This window comes from Rhinatrema bivittatum, chromosome 8 (assembly GCF_901001135.1).
Source record: "Rhinatrema bivittatum chromosome 8, aRhiBiv1.1, whole genome shotgun sequence".
NCBI lineage: Eukaryota > Metazoa > Chordata > Amphibia > Gymnophiona > Rhinatrematidae > Rhinatrema > Rhinatrema bivittatum.
The window spans coordinates 33,985,245-34,001,898 of NC_042622.1; the positions used below are offsets into that span (position 1 = coordinate 33,985,245).

Below are 16,654 nucleotides of genomic sequence, written 5' to 3' on the forward strand. Positions count from 1 at the left end.
GTACCAAATAATGGCTCTAAGCACGACAGGACTCCACCCTCTTTACCTTGGCAAAAGTCCCTCTACAGATGTAGATTTTCTTCTTTTTCAGAAGAGTAAGGAGATTCTAAACTCGTGGAGCATGCAGTTCTTGGATCTACTGGCCCTGGAAAACATGTGCACATAATGGGCAGAGTTTGGCAAAGGCCCAAGGCATCTCACACATCGAACATGGAAGTCAGTCAAAGAATTTATCTTAGAGCAGGGATGGCGAACTCCAGTCCTCGAGGGCCACAAACAGGCCAGGATTTCAGGATATCCACAATGAGCACTCATGAGAAAGATTTGCATCCAGTGGAGGCAGTGCATACAGATATTTCTCATGCATATTCACTGTGGATATCCTGAAAACCTGGCCTGTTTGCAGCCCTCGAGGACTGGAGTTCGCCATCCCTGTTAGAGCATTTAGCACATCTTTTGAAGAATGGTTTTGATGCTGATATTTTGAAAAAACCTGAATTATCATCAAATTCAATCTTCAAAAAAAAAAAAAAAAGATTTTTTTGGCAGAATGCAAAAAAAAAAGTTTTGGGTTTTTTGTTTTTTTGGAGACTTGCTAAAAAAAAATTTGTAGTAAAGAAAATTAGTGGAAAAAGACAAGTGACTACAAAAAAACATGAACAATTTTATGTCCTTTCAGAGGAGCAGAAAGAAAAGATAAAATAACTTGTGTGGCAGGCAGCTACACAGAAAGGGCCACACATGCTCAGAAAGACCTTCTCAATCTTTCTGAGCTCAGAGAACTTTCTTGTCTTAGTGCCATTGGATGACGTCGCCCCAGTCGTGTGGCAGAGTTTATCCTGCTTGTTTGTCCACAGAAAAAAAGCCTTTCAATAAATCAAATACTAATAAATATATAACAGATCAAACAGAAAAAAATAGGAATATTTAAAACATTCAAGTCTTTCAGATGACATTTTAAATAGACTTTAAAACTAGCAATTAAGAGCTGTAATGGGATTTGGGGAAGCCATTCTTCAATAATCTCCATTTCCTCTCATCCTAAGAATTATGATTACCTTACCCCAAAGACCATATTTGCCAACATTATCACACATGGGAGTTCACTACCAGAACACAGTTTTACACAACTGGTAAATAAAAATAAATAATTTAAAATGCTTCAAGCAAATAAAACTTGTTCAGATGCTTTTTACATAATTTTTAAACATGCAAAATAATTTTATCAGAAGTACTCCTGTCTGGTTAAGGCAAATGTATTAAAAAAGCCATAAGTGTAGTTCATTGTGCAAAAGGCGATTTATAAAAAAATCTTTTAACAGTTAAGCCAAATAATAGTTTTCGGGTGTGAGCAAGAATAGGATTATAATCACAGTCTTCTTGTCAAAATGTATTCTTTTGTATTTCTGTTTCATAAAGCTTTTGATTTTCTTGCTCTGGGCGATGCTCCATCTTCTGATTTCACTGCTCCATTAATAATGTGAGCTGGAATTCAAAAAGGGAGATATTTTTAAACACAAGGAGAAAACATTAATAAAACTGCTTTGCCAATGCCCAATAATAGAGAATCCAGTTACATACAAAATAGCAGAATAGTGACCCTCACAATTAATCCTCTCATTCAGTAAGACAGAGCAATGAAAAAAGTTTTGGCTCACATCAGCTGGTGAAGATCATTTGGTGCACTGTTTACCCATTTGTGCTATTACACATCTCTCTCCCTGCCACTAAAGGCCCTGTTTGTATGCTCTAATTTCATCACTGTTTTGACTTCTACCACCTCCACTCTCAGTATATTCCAGGTAACCAACACCTTATTGGTGGAAAAAAAAAAAAGGTTTTCATTCCTTCTGAACCTCAGCTTCCATTCATGTCAATAGGTAGCAGATTTCTTTTAAACATGCACTGAACATCACATTTTCAGAAATATTACATAAAATTTTCAAAAACATATGTTAATATAAAAGGTTATTTGAGGGCAAATGCAAAGTACCATTTGTAATATGAGCATCATCAGTTCACCTACAATGCTTTTAACCTCAGCAAGTCAATATTAGGTAAAGAGAAAATGTAATTTTCCTTTTGGTTTTATCAATTGACATATATGAAATCTACTGTGCTATGGTAAAGTTGTATTTTTTCATTTAAACTCTTGTCAAATAGAAATTTCATATTGTAACATAGGTTGGATTCAAAATCTGGAATCAGGAGTTTCTGGGTTCTAGCACTACATGTGTATTGCTGTGGACAACTCTACTCATCATTCTGTGCATTACATATAAATGATTTGTAATACTTCAAAATCCATAGGTTAGACAAAAGATTATGCACAGGAGTAAATAGAGAAACAGCTGAATATCCCATAGCCTGGCTTAAATATCTTGTTCAGCATGAAAAATAAATTGCCGTAGGTTACATATCACCAGATCAAGAAACTTGCAGAATAGAGGCCACTGCAATTAAGATCTTAAAATGTAAAACCAACCCAATGGCCTACTAGTTTGGCTTATGGCTCTTGTGCAGGAGTGCACAGCACTGTGTCCTAACTCAGGTTTTTGTTACCAGTTTGATATATTAAGATGATGCAATGTTTTAGGAAATTATTATAGTGAAAACATTTATGATTGGTAAATAGTCTGGCCATAAAAAGAGCAATTTGTAAACAGACCTTTACTTGATTCCTTTTTAAATGGTTTACTTTTTGTGTTTGGTAATTTCTTCTTCGGAACCTGGTTCTGGATGTGCTCTCTCCACTTTTTTAGCTGGAAATTAATGAACTTCCACATCATCCAGGCTTGTGTTAGACAAATTGCAGCTAAACAGCTAATCCTAATATAGAAAAATAATTTTAGAATATTTTAGATTAAAAACAGTAAATTATACAAAGTATTATAGATACAAAGGGGTTGAATTTGCACAAGTTTCAAATCTATGAGCAGTAGTGCTAATCGTCACAGCCTCAACCCTACATACTGTCCATTCACTCACCTCATGCTTGAATCAGTAACAAAAGCTGAGCATACTGGCTCCAAGCACCTTGAGGGTTCTCATGAGAGTTTAAACATGAGTAGAAATTATGAGGGTTGTAATGTTTTGTCAATTTTTATTATGTGGACGGTTACATGGAAGTATTATAAAATGCTTTGTGCTATTATTGGAAAAGCAGGATAAATATCAACTAAAGTTTGCAGGGGAAAGCAATCTTACATTCCTCAGGTTGGCTAGGACCAGGGAGGCAGCATTCATAGCCTCCGAGAGGAGGCATCCCAGTTTTTCACAACAGGGACAGCTAGTGGCCCAATCTAGCACCCACAACCACAGGCTTCCAGAAGGAGCCTTGTTGCATTGTCCCCAGCTGAGAACTGCTGGTACAATGACTAGTGAGGCAAGTTGGAAGAGAATATAAAATAGTTGCAAATTAAGCTGGTGGTGCTGGATCCCAACCCCAATTCAGATTGAGCAGAAAGTTTAAAATAAGCTGGACAAAACAGACAAGTGAAAATGTTTTCAAAAAAGTAACTAGGAAGCTGGTGCGGGAAGTGAAGCAAGATTCACAAAAATATAAGAAGAAACATTTCTACAGATCCTCCCATGATATTTATCCAGTTCCTACATGCATGTCTAAAAGCTTGGCTGTTTAGTCTGCCCCTGCTTGATCCTACCTATCTGAAGTGCTACCTTTTGTGTTGCTATATTTTTGACTGGCTTCATTTCAACTGCAGGTGTGTTATGCGATTTCCCTGTACTGAGATCCCTGAAGCCATTCACAGCCTCTAAGCTCCACCCAGCTGGTGACATTAGGGCCCTCCCCTTTAAGTACACTGCAGCACAAGCCTGTCTGTGTGCACAAAGGAACACAACAAAGGAGCTCCAATTAAAAGATCAACCCTGCTAAATTGGAGGCAATTTGAATACGCCATTGTGATGTCATCCAGGCTACCACACTAGTTATGCTCAATACAACTATCCCAATCAAAGAAGTTGTAACAACCTTTGGTGTTCAGATTGATTAAAAACTGTCACTATGGCCTCTTACATTTCTGCTATTCAAAAATCATTTTCTTCTTGCAATATATTCATCAACTGCACTCTTTATTAGCAACCCAAAAATTTAAATTATTGGTTCATACTTTCATAAATTCTAGACTTTATTATTTCAATTCCCTTTTTTGAGGGTTGACAAACTATCAAATTAAACATTTGCACCTTTTGCAAAATACTGCAGCCAAAATTTATGGGTTAAAAAAAAACCATGATCATGTATCCCTGACTTTATAGCTCTACACTGGTTGCCCCATCAGTTGTCCGATTAAATTTAAAGTAATGTGTTTAACTTTTCAGTCCTTGCATTCTGGTTTTCCTATTTATTTGGCAAAGCATTTTGTTCCATAAACTCCATCACGCACGCTCAAAAATCTCCATCTTCTTCCCACCTCTGTAGTTAGGCTAGATATTACCAGAAAAAGCAGAGTTGCTTACCTGTAACAGGTATTCTCCTAAGAAAGCAGGATGTTAGTCCTCACATGTGGGAGACATTATCAGATGTAGCCCGGCACAGAAAACTTGTCAAAGTTTCCAGAACTTTGACTGGACATACTGAGCATGCCCCAATCAATGCGTCCAAGTGGAGTCCCTCTTCAGGCTTGTAAAATAGAATTACGATAAAAATAAAATCAAATCAGGAGAAACCCAACTCCACGGGGTGGCAGGCGGGTTTCATGACTAGCATCCTGCTGACCTAAGAGAACACCTGTTACAAGTAAACAACTCTGCTTTTTCCTAGGACAAGCAGGAAGGTAGTCCTCACACATGGGTGAATCCCTAACTACAGGCTGCTCCCCAACACAAAAGGAGACCAACCAGGTGCCAACCGGCAAAACAACCATAGTACTGTTGGAAACAGAGGGGGAGACAGCCTGAACCCAAACAATGGGCCCTAGGCAGGACAGAGTTGGGTTTAGTTACTAAAAAGGTTCTGCTTGACTGACTGACCGAAACTGCTGTCATGTCGGCTCTGTCTAAGCAGTAATGTGACAAAAAGGTGTGGAGGGAACTCCATGTTGCAGCTTTGCAAATCTCGTCCACAGGGAGTGCTTGCAAGTAAGCTACCGAGGCCGCCATGGCCCAGATGGAATGAGCTTTGACATGGCCTCTGAGCTGTAGGCCTGCCTGCATATAGCAGAAAGAGATGCAATCAGCCAGCCAGTAGGACAGTCTCTGCTTGATCACAGCAACCCCAAATCTGTTTTTATCAAAAAGAGATGAAGAGTTGTGTGTATTGTCTGTGGCCTGCCATTCGGTCCAGATAGAAGGCTAAGACCCTTTTGCATTCAAGGCTGAGGAGAGCCCGTTCACCCCAGTGTGAATGAGGCTTAGGGAAGAAGGTAGGCAGAACAAAAGATTGATTAAGGTGGAAGTTGGACACCACCTTTGGAAGAAACTTAGGGTGAGAGTACGTAGGACCACCCAATCACGGAAGAACTTTGTGTAGGGTGGATATGACACCAGAGCCAAAGTTTGCTGACTCTGCGTGCTGAAGTAACCACTAAGAAGAGAACCTTCCAGGTGAGGTACTTCAGCTCACAAGAGTGTATATGGGTTCGAAAGGAGCCTTCATCAGAGTGGACAAAACAATGTGAGGTCCCAGGATACCGCAGGGTGCCTCAGAGGTCTCAGCTGCAGCAGACCCCACATGAAACTGCCCACTAAAGGCTTTACTGAAATGGGCACACTATCCACTGCCTGGTGGTAGGGTCCCAAAGGCACTGAGGTGAACCCTGACCGAGGTGGTCCTCAGGCCAGTGTCCGAGAGGTGCAGGAGATATTCCAACAGCTTGGGAATGGAAAAAGAAAAAGGGTTCAACCTGCTGCTTCCACACCAAGTGGAAAATCTCTTCCACTTCAGGCTATAAGACTTCCTAGTAGAGGGTTTTCTGGACTCAAGTAAGACCTGAGACACGCCCTCCAAGAGATAATAGGAGCTGTAGGGTTGTCCTTCACGGCCTGGAGGTTGGGATGGTGCAGCCTGTCCCGATCCAGCGTTATTAGGTCCGGGGATATCCGCAGACAGAGCAGCTCCCTCAGGGAGCGATCTTGCAGGAGAGGAAACCAGATTTGCCAAGGCCAATAGGGTGTGATGAGGATCATCATTCCTTTGTCCTGCTGGAGTTTCAGGAGAGTCTTCGACACCAAGGGAAGTGAAAGATAGGCATAGAAGAGGCCCCCTGCCCCAGTAATGGGCAAAGGCATCCAATTTTGGTCTGCCGTTCACCCCAGTGCGGGAGCAGAACCATTCCACTTTCTTGTTGTCTGGAGAAGCAAAGATGTCTATGCCTGGGGTCCTCTAGAGATGGAAGATCCAGTCTGCTACCTCCTGCATCAGAGGCCACTCATGTGGGCGGAAAGACCGATTCAGGTTATCTGACAGCACATTCTCCTGTCCTGGCAGGTACATAGCTTGAAGATAGATGCCCTGGGACAGGGTCTACAACCATATCTGGACCGCCGCCTGATAGAGGAGGATCCTGTGCCTCCCTGTTTGTTCAGATACCACATTGCTACCTGATTGTCAGTGTGAATGAAGACCATCTTGTTGACCAGACGATCCAAAAACGTCCAAAGGGAATGCATCATCGCCAGTAGTTCCAAGAAGTTGATCTGACAGCATGCTTCCTATGACGATCAAACACCTTGGGTGCAAAAATCCCCCACACTGGCTCCCCAGCCCTGGTGGGAGGCATCCATGGTGAGTACAACCTGAGCAGGAGAAGACTGAAATGAACCCTCCCCACCCCACCTCACCTCCAAGTTGGATGGGGCCATCTACCACGAGAGGGAGGCTCAAAGTGGCACAGTGACTTGAATGTGTACCCAAAAACCCTGAATGGCCTGGTGCCACTGAGATCACAGGATCCAATGTGCTTTGCGCATGTGTAGGCGAGCAAACAAAGTGTCATGGACCATCTCAGCCATATGCCCCAAAAGGCGCAACATACTATGGGCCACAACCTGGAGACTCCAAGAGATTGTACCCGCAAACGAAGCTAAAGTGAGCTCTCATCCTGGGGCAAGAATGCCCAAGCCTGAGACATGTCGAACCTGGCACCGATGAACTCCAGCTGCTTTGTCAGGACAAACTGGGACTTCGGGTAGTTTATCAGAAACCCCAATGTCTCCAAGACATGAATGGTGGTTTTCATGTACTGCAGTGCTTCCTGTCTGGAGGAGCTCTTGATGAGCCAGTCGTCCAGTAGGGAAAGACCTGCACACGCATCCGCCTTAGATACGCCCCCACTACTGCCAGGCACTTGGTAACATGGTAACATAGTAATGACAGCAGAAAAAGACTAAAATGGTCCATCTAGTCTGCCCAGCAAGTTTCCCTAGGTAGTAACTGCCACTCCATGCAGGCTACCCCCCCGTTTTTAAGGATAGTAACTGCCGCTCCGTGCAGGTTACCCCCAAGCTTTTATTTATTTATTTACATCCTCTAGCCTTTAGGGATCCATAGTATTTATCCCATGTCCCTTTGAAATCCTTCACAGTTTTAGTCTTCACCACTTCCTCTGGAAGGGCATTCCAGGCATCCACCATCCTCTCCTGTGAATAAATATTTCCTGACATTGGTTCTAAGTCTTCCTCCCTGGAGTTTCAAATCGTGACCCCTAGTTCTACTAAACTGTTTCCAATGAAAAGGTTTGTTGACTACCATGGTTCAATAAAACCTTTCAAGTATCTGAAGGTCTGTATCATATCATTCCTGCTCCTCCTCTCCTCCAGGGTATACATAATTCAGGTTCTTCAACCTCTCCTCATAAGTCATTTGATGGAGACCACCCACCATTTTGGTCACCTTTCTCTGGACCGCCTCAATCCTGTCTGGCTCCTTTGAGATACCATCTCTAGAACTGAACACAATACTCCAGGTGAGGCCTCACCAAGGACCTGTACAAGGAGATTATTACTTCCCTTTTCTTACTAGATATTCCTCTCTCTATGCAGCCTAGCATTCTTCTGGCTTTGGCTATTGCCGTGTCACATTGCTTCGTCGACTTCAGGTCTTTAGACACAGGGAGCAGATACCAACCTGAAGGGTAGCAACCGGAAATGAAAATGCTTTCCAGCCACCACCAACTTGAGGTACTTTCTGTTTAAGACATAAGAGCATGCCATACTGGGTCAGACCAAGGGTCCATCAAGCCCAGCATTCTGTTTTCAACAGTGGCCAATCCAGGCCATAAGAACCTGGCAAGTCCCAAAAACTAAGTCTATTCCATGCTACTGTTGCTAGTAACAGCAGTGGCTATTTTTTAAGTCAACTTAATTAATAGCAGGTAATGGACTTCTCCTCCAAGAACTTATCCAATCCTTTTTTGAACACAGCTATACTAACTGCACTAACCACATCCCCTGGCAACAAATTCCAGAGTTGAATTGTGCATTGAGTGAAAAAGAACTTTCTCCAATTAATTTTAAATGTGCCACATGCTAACTTCATGGAGTGCCCCCTAGTCTTTCTTTTATCCAAAAGAGTAAATAACTGATTCACATCTACCTGTTCTAGACCTCTCATGATTTTAAACACCTCTATCATATCCCCCCCCTCAGCCGTCTCTTCTCCAAGCTGAAAAGTCTTAACCTCTTTAGTCTTTCCTCATAGGGGAGCTGTTCCATTCCCCTTATTTTGGTAGCCCTTCTCTGTACCTTCTTCATCGCAACTATATCTTTTTTGAGATGTGGCGACCAGAATTGTACACAATATTCAAGGTGCGGTCTCACCATGGAGCGATACAGAGACATTATGATATTTTCCATTTTGTTCACCATTCCCTTTCTAATAATTCCCAACATTCTGTTTGCTTTTTTTTACTGCCGCAGCACACTTAACCGATGATTTCAATGTGTTAAACACTGTAACGCCTAGATCTCTTTCTTGGGTGGTAGCTCCTAATACGGAACCTAACATTGTAACTATAGTATGAGTTATTTTTCCCTATGTGCATCACCTTGCACTTATCCACATTAAATTTCATCTGCCATTTGGATGCCCAATTTTCTAGCCTCAGAAAGTCTTCCTGCAATTTATCACAATCTGCTTGTGATTTAACTACTCTTAACAATTTTGTGTCATCTGCAAATTTGATTACCTCACTACTTGTATTTCTTTCCAGATCATTTATAAATATACTGAACAGTATGGGTCCCAATGCAGATCCCTGAGGCACTCCACTGCCTACTCCCTTCCACTGAGAAAATTGTCCATTTAATCCTACTCTGTTTCCTGTCTTTTAGCCAGTTTGTAATCCACGAAAGGACATGGCCACCTATCCCATGACTTTTGACTTTTCCTAGAAGCCTCTCATGAGGAACTTTGTCAAACGCCTTCTGAAAATCCAAATATACTACATCTACCGTTTCACCTTATCTATGTGTTTAACAACTCCTTTAAAAAAGTGAAGCAGATTTGTTAGGCAAGACTTGCCTTGGGTAAAGCCATGCCTTTCTATATGTTCTGTAATTTTGATATTTAGAACACTTTCCACTATTTCTCCTGGCACTGAAGTCAGGCTAACCGGTCTGTAGTTTCCTGGATCGCCCCTGGAGCCCTTTTTAAAACCCGATGCAGGGCCAGGTTGTGGAGCTGCTGCGGGCTTTTGTTTACGAGACTGGCGAGGCTGAGATTTATGATAAGGCCTCGCAGACCTAGACTTGGCTAGTGGGGGATAATACGTCCGTGGACGGAAGAATGACTTTTTTGGGTCCTCCTTAAACGGCTGTTTAGAAGGTAAGTCAGAAGGAATGGATGAGAGCTGTTTAGGTGTCTCATGATGATCCTTCAATTCAGCAACAATTTGCTGAATTTGCTCCCCAAACAAATTGTCCCCTAGACAGGGCAAGTCAGAGAGCCTGTCCTGAACTTCCGGGCGAAGGTCAGACGACTTAAGCCAAGCCCAGCGTCTGGCGGAGATGGCCGTAGCAGAAAGTCTAGTGGAAGCATCAAAAACATCATAAGCTGTTCTTATCTCATGCTTCCCAGCTTCAAACCCTTTATTTAGTAGGGATTGAAGTTGTGGCTGGAACTGTTCTGGTAAGGCATCTGAGTACTCCTGTATCTGTTTAAGGATGACCCTATTGTATTGGGTCATATATAGCTGATAAGAGGCTATTCTGGAAATCAGCATACTTTCCTACCTATACTATCTAGGAATTTATTTTCCTTAGTAGGAGGTATGGAAGAATGTGGCTTTATTCTTTTAGCTTTCTTTTGAGCTGATTCTACCACAACAGAGTGGTGGTCTAGCTGTGGTTTCTGAAAGCCAGGTGCTGACTGTACAAGATAGGTAGTCAGCTTTTTTGTTTACTGGAGCAACAGATCCAGGAGATTCCCAATTCTTTTTTAGAAGGTCCAGAAAAACCTGATGAATTGGAATAGAGGTGATGACTTTAGGGGCATCCAAGAATTGGAGCAACTCCATCATCTGGTGCCTGTCATCTTGCTCCGATTGAAGCTGAAAAGGGACCAACTCCGACATTTCCTTCACAAAATTTATGAAAGAGAGGTCCTCAGGGGGAGAACACTTTCTACTTTCCGCAGGAGAGGGTGGTGAAGGCAAATCATCGGTGTCTGTAGAGGTATCATCACCCCAGGTGTCATAGGGATCAGGTTGCTGACCTGTAGGACCATGAGGGGGCTGAATACCTGAAGGCCCCGGTTGAGGCTCCGAGAAACTCGAAGGAATTACCGGGGGCATCGAGAATGTCCTCGATGGAATCGGTGACGGCATCGGTACCCGTGCCGGCATCGAAGGAATCAGTGTCGGCATTGAAGGAATCGGTGCCGTCATCGGTGGAGCTGATGTGCGTATCGCCCCCGAGGAATGTATAGGTGGCGAGGGACGACATGGCACCGATGGAACTACTCCCGAAGGGGGAATTCGGTACGGTGTTTCTCCACCTGATGAGAAAGCTGTCGGTGACCCGGGTATTGCCGGAAGGGCAGTCATGAGCGCTTCCATCCGGGCAAGCAGCCGTGCCAGTGCCGCTGGAATCGGGTCGGTGACCGGTTCCACTCTCGGTGCCGGAGGAGTCTGGAACTGTAGCATCGCTTTGTCGATGGCCTCCTGGACCAGCTGGTCCAGTTCTACCCGGAAACCTGGGGTAACAAGACCCGGCTCAACGGGAGAGGGAGGCTGAGGCTGAGCCGGAGAGACCACCGTCGCCGGTGGAATCGCGGCTCCCAAACCCCGAAGGGGTGAGGGTTGCCTCAGTGTCTGCGAGACAGAAGTGGACGGTGCCACTTCTGGTCGAGACTTCTTCGGAGGAGGCTCGGACAGTACTGAGGTCGATGACTTCGATTCCTCGACGGTCCGAGACTTATGACGTCGATGGCGATGTTTCTCTTTCCGATCCCCTCGATCTTCGGGGGAAGGGACAGGAGTCGATGGCCATGAAGACGTCGATGGCGGACGGTCACCGGGAGGCTGTCGATGATGATGAGACTTCGACGGTGCCGGTTCCGATGACGTCGATGCAATCGATGGCGTCGGAGTGTGAGCATGGAAAAGGAGTCCCATCTTCTCCATTCTGGCTTTGCGACCTTTTGGTGTCATTAGGGCACATTTGGTGCAAGTCAGGACATCATGCTCACTCACTAAACACAAAACACAGACTCTATGTGGGTCTGTGATGGACATAGTACGTGTACAGTCCGGGCACCAACGGAACCCCGACGCCATGGCCGTATGCCAAAAATTTAGCCGCGGGATGGTCGACTGCCAACAGGCCTCGAGGGCCGAACTCGACGGTAGCCGACCAAAACTATGGCAAAAACTTACCGAAGTCCTGCGGAGGAAAATTTGAAGAAGGGAGACCCCTGAGGGGCAAATTTTTCTTCAAGAATTAGTTTAAAGAATTCCTGTCAGGAATGTGGTAAGAGCTCCTTAACCGCGTGGCAACTGCTACGCGGAAAAAAGAAGACTGAAGGGAGACCCCTGCTGGCTGCAGGGTTAGTACCGTGCTGGGCATGCCCAGTAGGGGCCAGTCAAAGTTCCTGAAACTTTGACAGAAGTTTTCCGTGGTTGGGCTCCATCCTCGATGTCACCCATTTGTGAGGACAACCATCCTGCTTGTCCTGTGAGAAAATCTTTTAAAACATTGTTTTAGGTCTATTGGTTGAGATGTGCCAAGCAGTTTCTCACATCTTATATTTATGGGAAAAATATTTAGTAGTACATCTGGCCCACGGTATATTCTTTACCTGGCAAATAAAAACCATCCTCTATTTCTCTTTAGATCAGTGATACAGTATGCACATTTATAGTTTTTATCATCAAGATACCTTTGACTTGGATTAATCCAAGTCCAGATTATTTCTGACTTGATTGAAGAAATATGTGTCCTAGTAATACACAATATTTTACAAAACTCAAAAGGGAACAAATATTCTTTTGTATGTTAATATCCAGCTAGACCCTTGTTCAAATAAATCACTTATATTTAAGTAAAATTTAAGAATTCACACATTACCTAACAGTGAGTACATTGAAATTTCCATCCACTATGGAAAGTCCTTGATTCTCTGCTCTGGCCAGGCCAAATCCAAATGTGAGGACAGATAAAGTAAGAGTTAAAAGCCGAGCCATTACAAACAACAGAGCCCAAAGAGTGAACCTGCAAAGAACAAAAGTGTTATAATCTTCTTAGTTTGGTAAGACATATTTGAAAATCATATGCCAGCACATAGAAATCTATTTTTTCAAATACAAATCAGCATAGCTAGACTTCTGTTTTAAGTTAAAATCCTGCACTGCTCTTTATCAGATTAAAATCTCAGTATCAGATCCTTCACTACTTAGATACCCTGAACATCAATTAAAAAACAAAACCCTCACAGGCTGGCTATGTGGCTCGGATGGATACTGCCTGCTAATAGCCTTGTTGATGTAAGGGGCTCTGGTGATTGGAGGGTGTAGAGCTATTATGTCTCCCTTCACTCTTGATCTGGGACACCCTGCATAGAGCAATGTCAGTAATTCGACATGATGCAATTGATCTTGGAAGGCCCCAAGGTCTGGGGCTCAAGGTTTCAAGTGTGCTGTAAATTTGTGCATTGGAGTCCAGGGTTTAATATTTGGTAGAGCCAATATTCAGTGCTTGATGCTTCCAGTGTGCAGGTACATTTGTCAATTGCACTGAGCTCATGCATGCTGATGGCATATGTGTAGACAGTGCTGTTGCGCCATACATCAATGCTCTGTGTCGGAGTGGACAAAGATGAGGCCCGGAGCTTCTTCGATTCTGATTGGTCCAATGGCTCTGTGAAGTGCAGTCACTTTTTCTTCAATGCAATACTATCTAAATTACTTCATTCAAAGTTTCAACCTGCCTTACCGAAGGGGGGGGGGGGGGTGTTTGAGGAGCTCCCGCTCAGCATTCTTCCCAGTGAGGAAGACAATGCTGTACTGCAGGAGGAGGACAGACTGCAATTTCTATGCAGTTGCTCAATTTTATAAGATCTGGCATGTCTATTCAAATTATAGCAGTTGGCCTGGGTGTTTGGTCCCATGCAACAGTAGCAGAGCTCATTATTCATCCATAATGGACGTTACTTTGCTGCAAATACAGTTCTTGAATCCACTTACTGTGGTCTTTTTCCCAGACATCTAGCAGAGGCAAGTACTTTAAAATTTTTTTGGTAGCACTGAAAAGTGCTGTTGGAGGTGCTGCTGTTGCAGCAAGCTAATTTTGAAGACAAAATGCTAAGGATTTACATAAAATTGAAGAAAAATAGAGATTAAATGTCCATGCTGTGCTTAGATTAAAAAAAAAAAAAGAAAGACTGAAGAGGCTCATGAGGCAACACCTGCACAGAAACTTTTGCACATGCTCAGTAAAGCTAAATGCTAAGCTAGCTAGCAGAAATGGGTCCATTCGGTGCCACTGGATGAGGTCACTTACATATCATGATTAATTCAGCCCTGCTTATTGACGGAAAAATACAATCTCATATAAAATTCTTCCTAGTATCTAGTTCAGTCTGAAACCTCATAACCTGAGTAGGTAATTCCAGTCTTGGCGTGCCACAAACAGGTCTGGTTTTCAGGATATCCACAATGAATATGCATGAGGTAAACTTGCATGCACTGCCTTCATTATACGCAAATATACCTCATTATGAATATCCTGAAAGCCAGTCCTGTTTGTGGCATTCCAGGATTGGAGTTCCCTACCCCTGCCTTATGCAGTGCTCTACTCTTGTCCATCATCATACTGACTAATTCAACTATATGACATGAAGGTCAAAGAAAGCAACCTGTCTTGATCACAAATTTTATTCAGACTTGGACTTCAAACACTCTTGCACAAACTTATTCTGTTAAAAAAAATAAAATAAAAAGACGAATAAAAAATGAAGCACAAATTGCTTACCCTTTCTGCTTGTTTTCATCACTGAAGTAGAAAAGGCGAGAAGCATGGAAAAGGAGTTCCACTAAATAATGAGGTACTAACAGAATCAGGCCCAAGCGGTGAAGACTGAAAAGACATTTTAAAAAGAAATAAGTAAAACTGCAGTTGCCCCCAAATCAATAAAACATCAAGGATGGTAAGATTACTTACTTTAGTACATAGGCACCAACTATGTGGGCAATATAAAGGCAGATGTAGTACAACTGTCTTGCAATATCTTCCTAAAAGAAAGAGAAAAAAAAGGTGGTGGGTGAGGGAGACAGTGATGTACAAACAAAAAATTAAGCATAGAGTGTCTAGAAATTGATTAAATTTAAAATTAGCACATCTGAAACCTTAAAGTAGAACATAAGAAAATGCCATACTGGGTCAGACCAAGGGTCCATCAAGCCCAGCATCCTGTTTCCAACAGTGGCCAATCCAGGCCATAAGAACCTGGCAAGTACCCAAAAATTAAGTCTATTCCATGTTACCATTGCTAATGGCAGTGGCTATTCTCTAAGTGAACTTAATAGCAGGTAATGGACTTCTCCTCCAAGAACTTATCCAATCCTTTTTTAAACACCGCTATACTAACTGCAGTAACCACATCCTCTGGCAACAAATTCCAGAGTTTAATTGTGCGTTGAGTAAAAAAGAACTTTCTCCAATTAGTTTTAAATGTGCCCCATGCTAACTTCATGGAGTGCCCCCTAGTCTTTCTACTATCCGAAAGAGTAAATAACCGATTCACATCTACCCGTTCTAGACCTCTCATGATTTTAAACACCTCTATCATATCCCCCCTCAGTCGTCTCTTCTCCAAGCTGAAAAGTCCTAACCACTTTAGTCTTTCCTCATAGGGGAGTTGTTCCATTCCCCTTATCATTTTGGTAGCCCTTCTCTGTACCTTCTCCATCGCAATTATATCTTTTTTGAGATGCGGCGACCAGAATTGTACACAGTATTCAAGGTGCGGTCTCACCATGGAGCGATACAGAGGCATTATGACATTTTCCGTTTTATTCACCATTCCTTTTCTAATAATTCCCAACATTCTGTTTGCTTTTTTGACTGCCGCAGCACACTGAACCGACAATTTCAATGTGTTATCCACTATGACACCTAGATCTCTTTCTTGGGTTGTAGCACCTAATATGGAACTCAACATTGTGTAATTATAGCATGGGTTATTTTTCCCTATATGCATCACCTTGAAATTTAATGTGGATAAGTGCATCTGCCATTTGGATGCCCAATTTTCCAGTCTCACAAGGTCTTCCTGCAATTTATCACAATCTGCTTGTGATTTAACTACTCTGAATAATTTTGTGTCATCTGCAAATTTGATTATCTCACTCGTCTTATTTCTTTCCAGATCATTTATAAATATATTGAAAAGTAAGGGTCCCAATACAGATCCCTGAGGCACTCCACTGTCCACTCCCTTCCACTGAGAAAATTGTCCATTTAATCCTACTCTCTGTTTCCTGTCTTTTAGCCAGTTTGTAATCCACGAAAGGACATCGCCACCTATCCCATGACTTTTTACTTTTCCTAGAAGCCTCTCATGAGGAACTTTGTCAAACGCCTTCTGAAAATCCAAGTATACTATTGCCTATTTAATGACAATTCTTTCTTGGTCTACCTGCTTAAAACAATCAATGGATGGCTTTTTGATGTCATAGGCAAAGCAAGTATAATTCCTTACCATTAATCTATCACAACTAAGATGTTAGGAGACTGATCAAAAATAGAAACACAAACAAAATCCCCCTGTTTTACAGATGTATCCCGTCAAAAATACCAAAATCTCAGTCTGGTAGTGTAGAACTACTTATGGTATTCCATATGCAATATTTTCACCAATGATAATTAACAAAAGTAGAAGGGAAGTCTGAGAACTAAAGACAGGTTAGTCTGCACTTGGTGGTGAGTAAATTAATGGAATTGCTGCTTAAAAAAAATAGTGCACTTTATGGAATCCAATGATTTACAAGAACCAAAGCAGCATGCTTTTAAGGTAGGTCTTGTCAGACTAATTTAAACGATTTCATTGACTGGGTAACTAGAGAGATCAGAGAAAAATGCTAGAAGTAATGTACTTGGATTTCAGCACAGCATTTGACACAGTTGTGCATTTTGCAACTTATAAACACACTAAGCATCCTAGGTATGGGTCTTAAAGTGACTGACTGGGTTAGAAACT

General features: G+C 42.5%; 1 protein-coding gene across 1 annotated transcript in view; it reads right to left on the reverse strand.

Moving 5' to 3' along the window:
* Positions 1–651: 651 nt before the first annotated feature.
* LOC115097484 (translocating chain-associated membrane protein 1-like) overlaps positions 652–16,654 on the reverse strand; it is a 233,511-nt gene continuing 217,508 nt past the window's right edge. Inside the window, exons 7-11 of the mRNA XM_029613374.1 lie at positions 14,617–14,687; positions 14,428–14,532; positions 12,526–12,669; positions 2,669–2,829; positions 652–1,485 (exon numbers count right to left, since the gene is read on the reverse strand). Coding sequence (XP_029469234.1) covers positions 1,412–1,485; positions 2,669–2,829; positions 12,526–12,669; positions 14,428–14,532; positions 14,617–14,687 — 555 coding nt within the window. The 3' untranslated portion in view covers positions 652–1,411. The remainder of the gene's footprint in view (positions 1,486–2,668; positions 2,830–12,525; positions 12,670–14,427; positions 14,533–14,616; positions 14,688–16,654) is intronic.